The sequence below is a fragment of the Oreochromis niloticus genome, linkage group LG12, assembly GCF_001858045.2.
Source record: "Oreochromis niloticus isolate F11D_XX linkage group LG12, O_niloticus_UMD_NMBU, whole genome shotgun sequence".
NCBI classification, from domain to species: domain Eukaryota; kingdom Metazoa; phylum Chordata; class Actinopteri; order Cichliformes; family Cichlidae; genus Oreochromis; species Oreochromis niloticus.
In genome coordinates this window covers 1,127,908-1,141,323 of record NC_031977.2, presented here as the reverse complement: position 1 = coordinate 1,141,323, position 13,416 = coordinate 1,127,908, and the positions used below count along the sequence as shown (strand labels likewise).

At 38.5% G+C, this 13,416-nt stretch overlaps 1 protein-coding gene across 2 annotated transcripts; it reads left to right on the top strand.

Moving 5' to 3' along the window:
* The first annotated feature begins 517 nt into the window (after positions 1-517).
* arrdc1a (arrestin domain containing 1a) lies at positions 518-11,026 on the top strand. 2 transcript variants are annotated; one of them, XR_269606.4, is made up of 9 exons: positions 518-721; positions 3,390-3,500; positions 3,752-3,802; positions 6,231-6,385; positions 6,845-7,027; positions 7,679-7,855; positions 8,242-8,776; positions 9,930-10,030; positions 10,192-11,026. XR_269606.4 is itself a non-coding variant. In XM_003455050.4 (8 exons), exons 1-8 carry the CDS (start codon positions 604-606, stop codon positions 9,965-9,967), a joined length of 1,368 nt encoding a protein of 455 aa, XP_003455098.2. In that variant the 5' UTR covers positions 518-603; the 3' UTR covers positions 9,968-11,026. The 2 variants fall into 2 exon arrangements, 1 of the variants encoding a protein (XP_003455098.2); XM_003455050.4 differs by having other exon boundaries at positions 9,930-11,026.
* The last annotated feature ends 2,390 nt before the right edge of the window (positions 11,027-13,416 follow it).

Below are 13,416 nucleotides of genomic sequence, written 5' to 3'. Positions count from 1 at the left end.
ATGTGACAGTTGCCCCTCAGCTGGCTCATACTTCATTCAGCTGTGTTAATGTAAAAAGTGTGTCATTTTGAATGACACCACTGAATTTCCCGGAGGAACCGTACCCGGGGGATTAATAAAGTAATCCTTAATTTAACAGTTTTTAAGTGTTCACCAGTTGGTCTGATGGTGTATGTTGTGTGTAGATACTCTGCGTCAATTCTGCTTCCCAGTTTCTGGGGGAAAAAACACTCTGGAATTGCTAATGGTTGTGAGGCGGTCCTTCTCCTTCAGCCATTAAGTTCTGGGAGTTGATCTACGATGAGAATACAGAGGCTGTGAATGCTACAGGTAATGGGTTTTTATTAATGTAGATATTTTCAGGCATATGATACTGGGCAAAGAAAATGAAACATTTGGAAAACTTTACTTGTTTTATGCTAAGAGATATGCTAAGAGACAACTTCGTTATTAATACACCTGAAAAAACAGTCTTTTATGTAACGTTTGTCCGGTGAACATGACGTCATTAAAAGGGGTGGGGACGAAGTGGTAAAAGTGCGTGCTGTTGTCTGTACGCACAGGTGATTTTCAGTCTTGTTTCGCATTCCGTCGGGTGAGAAAATGGGAAAGCTTCAGGAGTTTAAGATTGCCTTTGAGAAAAACAAAGAAGTGTACAGTCCGGGAGAGTCCATCTCTGGAACCGTGACAGTAAAACTGGGCCAACCGCTGCAGTGTAAAGGTAAGAGCCATCTGCGCTCAGCAGGTGGGAAAACGTCGACCTCGAGAAACGAGGAAGTGAGGTGATTTGGTAACGAGTCGTAATTCCTACACCTCGTTTTAGAAATAACTTCTCCTATTTGAAGATAACTCAGAGGTTGAAAAGCCATCCTGTGGTATTCTGTGTTTGTGGTTCTAATAACTTACATGTGATTTTTTTTTTTAGTGGCCGTTTAGCGCGGTGTAGCCCTACACACTGATTCAGTGGAAAATGTTTAATGAGGCCTAATGGGAAATTTGCTTCTGTGTTTTGTAACACTTAATTCAATGTTTTATCGCAATTTCCCAAACTATCCTAAACAAAAAAATTGACGGTCTTTCATTAAATTACAACAAAATACCTTTATTTTGGATTATGTAAATATTCTGTTTTGATAGTTTATAATTTGTTTAACATGATTCCTAGTTCAACTCCTCAGTCCTAATCAGCTTTATAAGCATAGATTTCTTACCGTTTTTATGTTACTTGTAGTTTAAATTTAGTTAAAAGTTGAAAGATTAGCTCGGAAAATAAGTTTAATTATACATAATTGCAGCACTGTATTCTATACACCTCATTTTACCTACCCGACATTGATATTCAATCTAAAATGAGTAATTAACCTAACATGCATGGCTTTGGTGAAAACTTTACTGAAAACTAACTTGAGGAAACCCACACAGGCATCAGAGTCCCCAAAGAAAAGCACCAGCCAGGATTTTAACCAGGAACATTTTTGTGAGGCGACTGTACTAAATACTAATATCACTTTGCTGCCTTATTCCAGTTTTGGCTCTGTGTCAAGGCCCCCTTCTCTGAAGGGACTCTCTAAAGTAATGCACTGGGGTTGAGCAGTGTCTTGGTTCTCTTGTTTTATTTATTTTATAGTGTTGTATAGTCAAACTGTACATTTTAATCCATTGGAAAACGTACTTAAGACCGTCATCAAGAGACCAAAATGAAACTTGAAACAGGAAAAGTGAGTGTCATTGTCCAGATTGCTCTCCAAAGCAACATCTCATCCGTCTGAATGCACTTATTCTTTCTTCTTATTTGGGATATTTAACATTTAAAAGGTTCTACTGTGCCAACAAGGACTATAAAAGGCAACACATTTGAATGCAGACTGCAAGGGAAAGGTTTCTTCTACGTCTTTGTAGCTCTCAACCTGCTGAGTGGCTTCTTTGTGTTTTGGAGTGTTACTTTGAATGCTTGCAAGGCCTCTGGTCTGTTTACATTCCTCTTCAGGTAAAGCTGGTCGGACTGTCTGCTCAAGATCTCTTATGCTACATGCTACAGTTTGACCGTTTAAAATACTAATGGTATATCGAACAATTTTAAGTACTGTGATGAGATCCGCCACTGAAAAAATGTTAACACTGCAATAAAAATCTTAGTTCCACTCACCACTATTCACTTAAACAGCCAGTTTACTGAAGAACCTACAAACAACTTTTCATATGTTTTGTTCTGTTTTGGGATTTCTTGAGACTGGTAAAGGTTAAAGATTTTGTTTAATATTCTAAACTTTTTTGGCGCTCTTCATTCTGTTCATGTGACACCATCATTAAGCAGTGTGCCCCTGGACAACAAAGCAAAGCTTTCTTCTGCTGCTGTCAACACAAATGTGTTACTGAGAACATTTTGAACATTTTTATGTGACTTAAAATTGGGAATATGACAACATGTATTTGGACCACAGACTGTATTGAAAAGTTGGACATTCTTACCTTGATGTCAACCATTTAATTTCTGGACCAAACATTACCACACTGTAAATCCTGGACATTATTAGCAGGTGTTATTGTTGCTGGTATGTTTTTTTCAGAGGTAGATGTGTCTTTACTTTGAGCATATGGTGAAACGTGAAATTTAATTTGCATTCAGTAATAGACACAATAACCCAATTCTAAAATTTTAATCACAAAAGCTGAAGCACAAACTTCTTGGTAAGTCATTATTTTAACAAACCATATTACTTATTAGCTTGTTTTTCAATCGAGATGGTTCTCCAAAGCCAGTAACAGCACAAAACTGCTTAAATAAGTAATGATGTATGAACAAAATATAAACAAATTTGGCTAACATTGATTGGCCTGCTTGAAGCTGTAAAGCTGGGGTATTTCTTTATGTTCATAGAATGTAGGACCTGGATTTTCTGTAATGATTACTTTTGTTTCTGTTAATGGAGGATTACATTAAAACAGTACTAAAGCATTCAGACTAGTTAAATAACCTTCAGACTTTGTATTGTTACTACAATCTACTGTTGGTCAATGTTGTGGATTATTTGACTGCCTTTAACACTTTCCTAATCTGGTGAAAATCTGGTGCAAGCATATTATGGTTTTCGGTATAAAGTCAAGCTTTGTTTATACTTTTGACCTGTAATTTGTTTTCGGTCTGTTTTTGTTACAAAACATTAGCTGGCTTAGGCTATTTCCCAAATGAAATAATGCATCCTAAACTGTCTTGAAGGGTGTTTATTACAGGTCTTTTGCACATATGGATGTTGTATAAATCTGGAGCAACATGCCATTAAACAGATCAATAACACACCCTTGAGGAAATGACTGATTATGAAAAGTGTTTCCTGCTGTGGCTGCTAAGAATTGTCTGTAGTTAAACTTGAGTATTTTCTTCTCTGCAGCTATCAAAGTGAACTGCAATGGTTTCTGCGGCATCACCAATAAGGTCAATGACACAGCATGGACGATGGAAGAGCAGTACTTCAACAGCACGATCTCAGTGGCAGACAAAGGTGTGCTTCCAAATGCTAACTAAAATCGTGTGTAAATGTCCAGTGTCCACAAAATACTTCCTTGTGAGATGGTTTGTTGTGATAATTGAGACAAATTTGCAAATGGAACTGGTTCATGTGAAAATATGTTAAGACTACAGATTCTCATTTTCCACTGCAGCCTTGAGGCATATCTGACTGTTTGGAAACAACAGGGCAATTGTTACCATTTCTATCGAAGGATTTTTTTCTGTGCTTTGTGTCCCAAACAGGTACCCTGAAAGAGGGAACGCACACATTTCCCTTCAAGTTTCTCATACCGGGTAGGTGAAGTTGATGGGATATTTCTGCATGTGTTTATTTTCCCCTTGCATTTCCCAGTCTGGCGCTGTGTGTGTGTGTGTGTGTGTGTGTGTGTGTGTGTGTGTGTGTGTGTGTGTGTGTATGTATATATATATAAATAAATAAATAAAAAAACACACACACACACACACACACACACAATAACACACAAAATTAATTATCCGGTCGCAGCAGATGGCCCCGCCCCTCCCTGAGCCTGGTTCTGCCGGAGGTTTCTTCCTGTTAAAAGGGAGTTTCTCCTTCCCACTGTCGCCAAAGTGCTTGCTTATAGGGGGTCATATGATTGTTGGGTTTTTCTCTGTATCTATTATAGTGCGATCTCCTGTACAATATAAAGCGCCTTGAGGTGACTTCTGTTGTGATTTGGCGCTATATAAATAAAATTGAATTGAAAACCAAACATTGCATATATTTTTATCATAACTCTGGTTTTACGTGGCCGATCAACACTATTTAAAAACTGGTATAAAGTCCACACTTTTTCCGTCAATTGTTCCGTCTGTCCTGCTCACATCTCCAATGGTTGTACACGTTGTCATTATCGTGGCTTCACTCCACATCAGCCACGTAGCTTTGCTAGCTAAAACACCGGTGTCAGCACATAAGGACGCTGTCATAGCCTGTCAACGACGTTGATTAGCTGCATATATACGAATGTGAATCGCATTATTGGCTGGACTATGGGATAAGGTGGCATCGTTCTGATCCCATACAGGAGCAGCCAATTCAGGTTAGATTTTTTTTTTTTTTTTTTTTTTTTTTTTTTTTTTTTTGGGGGGGGGCAACGCAGATTTTCTGTGCGCAGAGACCGTGCCAGCAGTGCGCAATTGCGCACGTGCGCAGCTTAGAGGGAACATTGTCCATCACTAGTGACAGGGCAATTCTCGTTTTGGGGCCACCACAACAGATAATTTGGCCGTTATAGCCTGCCATCAGTCATCTTTTTTCTGGAACGAGCCAAAATTGCAGAGCGTATACATGAGTTGAATGAGGTGCCATGATGGTGTCTAACTAAGAAGAGACAGGTGTATGCTTTCCACTACCATCCCTGTAATGGTTACTGTGATGTCAGTAGTATACAGTTTGTTCCACTGACTCATAACAATGCAATCTTTGAGAGTCCGACTACACCATTAATTGTTATGGACTCTTATGATAACCTTACATAAAGATGACAAGACAGTTGAATAATGAGGAAATATTTTAGTATCACCATCTGAAGACTTGTTAACCTTTTATTCAGTGCCAAAACTGTTGCTTGAAATAAAATACTTTACTTCCTTTCTATACATTGTGTTGAATTCTTTGGGCTGTTACACAATAGAACACAGGCAATAGTGTTTAGTCATTGTGGAGGTGCGTGTCTGCAAGATGACATTTGTCTGGTGAAGCCCTTTCTGTAGTGTAGCTAGGAACACAGAAACTCAGAACCAGTCAAGCCAGTTTTCTTTTTTTGTGAATCTGATATGAATCATTCAGCTTTCTTGCTTTCACCCCTAGAGTGCTGGCAGGTGCCTAGGAAGTTTCTTTTTGTTTTGTTTGGGTTTTGTTTGTTTGTTTCTGTATTTGTCAAGATATGGAAGGTTAATAAAGAGAAGAGCTCTATACTTTATAAATTAATACCATAGTTCTTTTGGAAACAGGTGTCAAAACTCAGCAGCTATTTTGGAATTAATCTGGATGGATTGTAGCTTTAAATTCAGTTCAGCGGCTCCATGGATTTTGTCAGTCAAATCCAGTGAAAGCTATTTCAAATGTTTGGTGCCCCAAAATAGGCAGTTGTTTCCCTGCAAGTTATGCTACTACCAATATTAATGTTATTACTGTTCGTGCACACAGTATCAGAACTATACAGCTTCATTAAAGGACTAGGGTCAGAGTGTTGACAGAAACCATGTCTATACTACTTTATGTTATAGACAAAAACACAAACAGAAAGCGAAGTTGCTTACATTTTCACAGTGTTTTAAACCAGAGTTGTACATGTAGGTTAATTAAACACAGCACAAAATACAATTACTTTGTTACTATACCTAAGAACAATTCTGAGGCATCTGTATTTTACTTGAGTATTTCTCACAATGTTTTCTTTTGGTCCCTACATTTTTCAACAAATATCTCTTTATAGTCTTCATGTTCAACATGTTTGTTACTTCAGGTTTAACACATTTTAGAGGAGTTACTAAAACATCCCTTCCAGACATTAAAAGGATTTAAATCTAAAATGACAGATCACTAATATTGTGGCCGCTTGGGGGAAAAAAATATCCCTGCTCTTGGGTACTCTTCACTCTTTCTGCAAAAACTGTGCTGTGACTCTTTTAAAAACAACTGTAGTTCACACTACTGTATAACTACAAACTAACACGGTTTACTTCTTCCTCATAGCCACTGCTCCAACATCTTTTGAAGGCAACTATGGAAGGATCATTTACAGAGTGAGGGCTTTTATTGACACACCACGATTTTCCAAGGACTACACCACAGAGAAAGCTTTCTTCCTGCTAAGCCTTCTGAACCTGAATGAAGTGCCAGATATATGGGTGAGACATTATAGCTGTATGTCTGTATTCAGTCCCTGAATGGTTGGTCCTAAACATTGAGTTAGTCTTGGACCAACCCTAACACTTTGGAACTATTTCTGATAAACAGCAATTAATCCACAAACATTAGATTTTTGGATAACTGGACAAAGAACACAAGAGAACATGCACATCCTTCTCATCCCATGGGGCAGGTGCAGAGCTGAAAAAAATGGGACAAGGAAGAGGTATAGTGTGATCAAGAGCAGGTGTGCAGTTGAACTGTCAACTAAATGCAATAAATAGGGAATCTAGAGTTCTGCATTTGTGTGAACCGTTAATTCTAATCCTTTGAATAACTAGAGAAGAAATGGTTTGAGTGTTATTTGCTTTGTTTTGTAGTTATTGGCATTTAGATTCACCAAATTAATTTAAAGTCAATTATACTATTGAAAGTGTCTTTTGCCATGACCCATATAGGGAACCTGCTCATCTGCAGTGACTCAGCAGTTCACCTACATGTTGATGAAAACTGGCACAATAGTCTTGAGGGCTCAGACGCACATGAAGGGTTACACACCAGGAGAGATCATTCAGGTGACCGCCAACATCCACAACCAATCTGGGAAGAACACCGGCAACATGGCAGCCAGTCTGATGCAGGTTAGAACTTTACATCTCCTTCTTAACTCCGTTTATCTTCTGGTATTAGTTTTCTCACTTTTAGTGTTGTTTTTACATTTACAAACCATGTTTTAAACATATTTTCTATATCTTCTAAATATGATGGGTGCTTGGATAAACCCAACAGAAGACCAAACTTGAGTCTGACACTATAGGAATAACAGTTTTCTAAATTTACTATTGCTAGCTACTACCAGTCCTGCTCACATTTAGCAGGACTAGCCCTTCTGGCATTTTCTTCTATAAGTTAATTGAATTTACTTCAATTTAGTTTCGTTTATATAGCATCAAACCACAAGAACAGTTGCCTCAAGGTGTTTATAGTTCAAGATTTATCTACACTATGCTGTCAAACGTATTTGTTCATCTGTCTTTGCATGCGTATGAACTTAACTGACATGCCATTCTTAATATATAGGGTTGTAATATGATGTTGGCCTAGACTTTGTAGGTATTACAGCTTCAATTCTTCTGGGAAGGCTTTCCACAATGTTTAGTAGTGTGCTTATGAGAATTTTGACCATTCTTCCAGAAGCCTATTTGTGAGATCACACACTGACTTTGGCCTGTATTTTGCAGTCACTACACAGTGATCCCAGTTTCTGACTGTCCATGGTCGTATGTTTTCAGAGAGTAACCTATGAAACGAAGAAGCCGACCCATGATGCGAGAACAATAGCGGAGGTGGAGGGAGGCGTGGTGAAAGCTGGCAAAGAGGTGGAGTGGAAGGAGCAGATCATTGTTCCTCCCCTGCCTCAGTCCTCCCTCGCTGGCTGTGAGCTTATAAAGATCGAATATTATGTCAAAGTAGGTTCATATTCCTTCTCTGTTACATACTCAGTATTGCTTTGTCCTGTCTGAAAAATTATGAGTAACCATTTTCAATTATGTCATAGTGTGATATTGTAAGCATGAGGATAGCTGAATGTGTGTGTATGTGTGTATGTGTGTTTAAATGATGATCCCAAGGTTTAGCCAAGGTTTTGAATAATCAGGTCAGTGACAAGCAATTCCTAGTAATCCCTAAGAGCCAAAAGCTCCCATAGTCTAAACAAATGTGATTTTGTGCTGATTTAAGCTTTTGACCAACTGACAAAGCAGATTTAATCCACTAATATTGACAAAAAATGAAAATCAGAGACCAGTCTATTCCACCAACCGACATTGTTTTTTTTGTTCTGCTGATGAACTAGGTGTGTCTGAAGTCTCCTGACGTCATGCTGACACTACCCATCCACATTGGGAACGTCTCATTAGACAAAAAACAACGGCCTTCCAAAAAAGCATCTTCTCCTTCCACTGAGGATACGCCAGCCTCTGACTCAACACTAGAAACATCCACTTCTGCCTCCTCACCCACTTTGCCCCCTCGTCCAGCCCCAAAACCTGCTCCTCGTCTTGCCCCTCGCTCTAGGGCATCCTCCCGCAATTCCCCCAGCGCTCCTCCAGCTGAGTACCACTCAGGAGCAGAGGGAGGGTCCTTGATGAATGAGGACTTCCAAAACAAGCGGCAATCTCAGCTGGTGTCACCCAATGCATTTAGTTATGCACCAGGCCTCTTTTTTCCTCAAAACCAGCAGCCAGTCGGACCAGCTGCAGCACCCAACGGGCCTGGATTTAGTGGGTCCATAGGGACCACAAGTCTTTACCCCTCTTTGAATAGTACCACTTCAGTGGCAACACCGCAGAGCCTGCCTCCAGACTACAGCACTTCAGATTATCCAAAAGGTCAGTTGCCACACAATCCACCACTGTTGCTCTAGAAATCGGTAGACTCTACTTTTTAATTAGTTACAAAAAATTTCAGCCATGGTTCAAGCCTGATCACTGAGTAATTACTCACAGTATCGACTGGAACAACTTTAATGAACCCTTAGTTACTCCTAGAAGTTCCTTAAGTAATGGTTCCTGTAGCTGCTTATTAGACTTTGGACTCGACTGAACAGTCCTAGGCCATGCAACACTAATGGTTAAGGCAGGACTCTGACATCCAGTTTTGATTTCTCCTATATCAGCATCAATGTGAAGGTCTCAATAGCAACGCTTATCTTTTGGGAAAATACTACAGTGGCTACCTGTGCGAGCATAAATAGATGGCTGTATGATGATTTTACCAGCAACCAATCTGGATAAAACCTCTTGCTGCAATTTTGAATTTATTGTTCCCTTAATGATTGAAAGACTTCCAGATGCTTGGGTAGCAAAGCAGCCCAAACCATGATGATCCCTCCACCATGCTTCATATTATGTCATAGTCTGTAGGAATGTTTTGTACCTTTGTGCAGTATAGCATCTAGTTTAAAATCCCAATCTGCATGGAATTCTTTGGAATAGGAATTCATGTTGGTGGAGTAGAATGGCTTACTAATTGTAAAGTATTATCAGCTCATTCCTGTTCACCAGAAAAAACAGGGTCTCATGACCCCCAACTTAGTTCAGTAAAAGTTTCTGGTGTGCTACAGTCACTGCAAGGTGTTAGTGGTGTTGCTCAGCAATCCCATGGGTGTGGCTCTTTGCAGAATCAATACGGCTCTTCCCCAGAGCAGTACTCTTAAGGAAATTAATAGAAGGAGATTGAATTGCTCTACAAATTCACATATAGGAAAGTCCAGTTGCAGGATAAAGTGTAGTTACCCAACGAGCTTCATGCTGTGAAAATAGATGCAGTAATTTGATCCATCAGGAGAACCACAGCTACTAATGTGTTCCAAACAAGAGTGTATTCGGATTGAACAAAGTCAATCGGAATACAAGGACCTAGTTCATACTGCTTGTTGTGTGGCAATATATAAAGTGTGGTATTAAACAGTGTGTAAATATTAACGTGTGTGTGTGTGTGTGTGTGTGTGTGTGTGTGTGTGTGTGTGTGTGTGTGTGTCAGAGGCTCCTCCTCCTTACAATGAGAGCTGCAACACATGAGATGGACAAAGAAGAAGAAACCAGGATGACGAACGATTAACTGATATTCAACAAAATGTTGAGGTGAAGTTCATGTATAAAGTTGCCGCATTTCTAATATAAGAGTCCTGCCATTTTAAAAAGTTTTTAAAAAAAAAAAAAGAAAAGAAAGAAAGACATTCACAATACACATGAAACCTAGTGTATCCTGGTGTAATGAGGGGATTTTTACTTTACGCTTTTAGAAATCCTTTTTTTGATAAAGTGATCAAAAGTGGCCGCGCGGTGAACAAGTGTCTTCAGTTATCGAAGGAGGAATCCTTTCTGCAGCATGTCACCAGTCCTTTTAAAAAAACAGATTTGATATGCTTTTAGCACATTGAATGAAAGGTGAGAGAAGCTAGATTTTACTTGGTTGTACAATATTAAAGTTTTAAATTGTGGGTTATTAAAAATATCTTAAATAGCATCTGTGATGTCATGTTAGTTTTTTATAATATAATATAATTGAAAACAAGTCCAGAATTTAATTAGCTTGATGTCATTCCAAATTTAAACTGTAGGATTTGAAGTGAAACAGATGATGTCGCCTTATCTTCTTGAAATGCTTTGTTTAGAAAGTGTTTTGTTTTGTTTTTGTTTTGATATGCTTTTAATCAGTTTGCAGATTTGTGATGGTGTTAAACGAGCAATGTTCCTTTTGTAAGCTGTCTACATATAGCTCTGTGAGGACATGGTATGGTGGAGTTTAGCCAGATCTCCATCTCTTAAGGCATTTACTTTCATGTCTTGTGCTGTAGGACATAAAAGTAAATGACCAATGGGGTTGCGTATTCCTTCTTTTTCACTACTGAATGTATGTCACCTGCATTATATGTTGGTTCTGTATGTGCCTTTTAGTTGTTCCACAATAAGGCAGGTGTGACCTGAGGTTTTATTTGGGCCTTCATAATGAATAACACTTGAGATTTGTCTTCATATTTCTTTGTTAAATCACTTGAGCATGCTGAAAGACCATCTATTTATTGTTCCGACTTCCAACTACTGTTTGGATTCTAATAAACCTGTGAAACCCATAAATTGTGTCATACTTAAGACTCAAGCATTTTTTTAAGACCCATTTTAAAGGAATGCAGTTACACCAACCGGTCATTTTCACCCACCACTTGCTAACTTGCCTATATTCCTGCTAATAACCTGACAGAGTCCATCTGTTTGTTTTTTGCAGTGTAGAGTTTGAGGCAGTTAGAATCCGCATGGCCCATTGTTTTGTTTTGTTTTTGTCATCACTGGTTGCCAAAAACCTGGAGTTTGCAAAATGTTTCATGTGCCACTGAAGGTTTTTGGAAACAATTTGTAAAACTTTTTATTTTGTGAAGTTTCATGATTCTTAATTTAAAGTGGTGTGAAAAAGTGTTTGTCCCCTTACTGATATTTTTTATGTATGTTTGTCACATTTACATGTTTCAGATCATTAAACAAATTTAGTTTGGTTTCAGTTTAGCTCGGTGGGTAAGCAGGTGACCAGGTCTGACCCATGGGCCTTTGCTGTATGTCTTCCCCTCGCTCTCCCCACTTTCCTGTCAAATGAATGCAATTAATATTAAGGGGGGAAAAAACTGAAACCAACATGGCCCTGTGTGCCCCCTAAACTTAATAACTGGTCTGGCCACCCTTAGCAGCAACAACTGCAATAACTGGCAATGAGTTTTTTATAGTTCTGTGGAGGAATTTTGGCCACTCCAGTCTTCATTTGGTTTTTGTTGAGCCATTCAGAGGTGGACTTGCTGGTGTGTTTTGGATCATTGTCCTGCTGTAAAAAACCGTGTCGTTCAGCTTGAGGTTACAAACCAGTTGTTTTTCTTTGTTACCTTTGTCTAATATTTACATTTGTTTATTGATCTGAAATGTGGCAAACAAAATCAGGAAGGGCTCAACCACTAACCGCTTAACAGGTGCCCTGAAACCTCTTTTTAAACTATAAAATAAACTACAAAAGTTATAATCTTCTTTTGGCTGCTCTCTTTAAGAATTACTACAGCAGTGGTAATTTTCAACCTATCTCTAGAATCTTTTTCTATCACACCAACCCTATCCTTTAAGATTGTTTGGACTTGCACAACCTTTCTTCTTTAGCTTTGTCTTTAAACCACTCAACCGGAGCTGTTCCTTTGATACCCATTTCTAATCTTGTAACTCCCAAGAACTTCCATCATCTCTAAACTATATATCATAGCAGGTCTCACTGCCATCTTATAAGCCTTTCCTTTCTCTCTAGCTGATAGCCTTCTGTCACAAATAACCCCTGACATTCAACTCAACCCAATCCCCACCCTAACTGCACACGTTTACTTCCACTCTTGTGAACTGTTCATTGGATGGTTGACCCCAGGTTTTTTTTTTTTTTTAAGTCATCCATCTTCAATTACTTTATTGAAGTATATTGAAGATGGATCTTTTTACAGGGTGGAATGGTTGTAAAGCGTCTTTTTTAATAACTTCATAAAACAAGAATTGGTTACCCAAATGTAATTCATTTTTGCAGGGTCAAAATAATAGGCTCAAATAATGTTTAACATTTAACCAAATGTTAACCACTAATATTTGGTTAAATGTCCACCTCGACCTAACCCTTCTTGTTGCTATTAACAAGCTTCTGGTAAAGTTTCGAAAAGATATTTGACCACTCTTGGATAAATTTGATGAGGTTCATTATATTGGTTCGTTTTGAGGCACAGATTTGGCTTTGAAGAGCAGTCCACAACTTTTCAGTGCAGCTGAGGTTGGAGCTTTGAAGCCATTGCAGAAGCTTAATGTTAAATAAACCAGTTTTGATTTGTGTTTGGGATCATTATCCTGTTGGAACATCCAGTTGTGTCCAAATTCTAACTATAGTTACTGATTTGAAGTGAAGTTGAGGAATAACAAGGTAGTCATCCTCCTATCCCGTCAACTTTGTGCAGTCAGAATCAGAGAAACCTTATTAATCCCAGAGGGAAATTGAGTTGTTATAGCAGCAAATATACAACAAACATCAAGCACTCATACAAAATGAGTGTGGAAACAGAGTTATGATACATAAATATTAAGATAAATATAGAGAGATAAATATAACTATACATATAAATCTAATGAGTCCAATGAGTTGTTGCACTCATTCATACACATATTGTAAGCACAGCGGCTCTTCAGGTCGGCCCAAAGATGCATCGGACAACCGGGAAAATTCCTGGTATGCCAGCTTACTAGTCCACCACTGGATGGATGCATGCCAAATCAGAGCCCTGTTACGCTACTGAAAGGATTGATGACATCAGAATATCAAAGTATATCACTGATGCATCCACCATCTTAACATTTCCATTCCTTTAAAGTTAATAAAGTGCTCTGGTGTAACAACCATACATTCATGTGAGCAAATATCTATTTACATTGCATTGTAATCATGTTAAAAAGACTTCTTAACTTGT

Bases quoted from the DNA above. Each gene is read 5' to 3' on its own strand.
- arrdc1a (XM_003455050.4), top strand. From the start codon at position 604: ATGGGAAAGCTTCAGGAGTTTAAGATTGCCTTTGAGAAAAACAAAGAA. The intron at 722-3,389 runs GTAAGAGCCATC...TCTTCTCTGCAG, and splicing joins CCAACCGCTGCAGTGTAAAG to CTATCAAAGTGAACTGCAAT. The intron at 3,501-3,751 runs GTGTGCTTCCAA...TGTCCCAAACAG, and splicing joins GATCTCAGTGGCAGACAAAG to GTACCCTGAAAGAGGGAACG.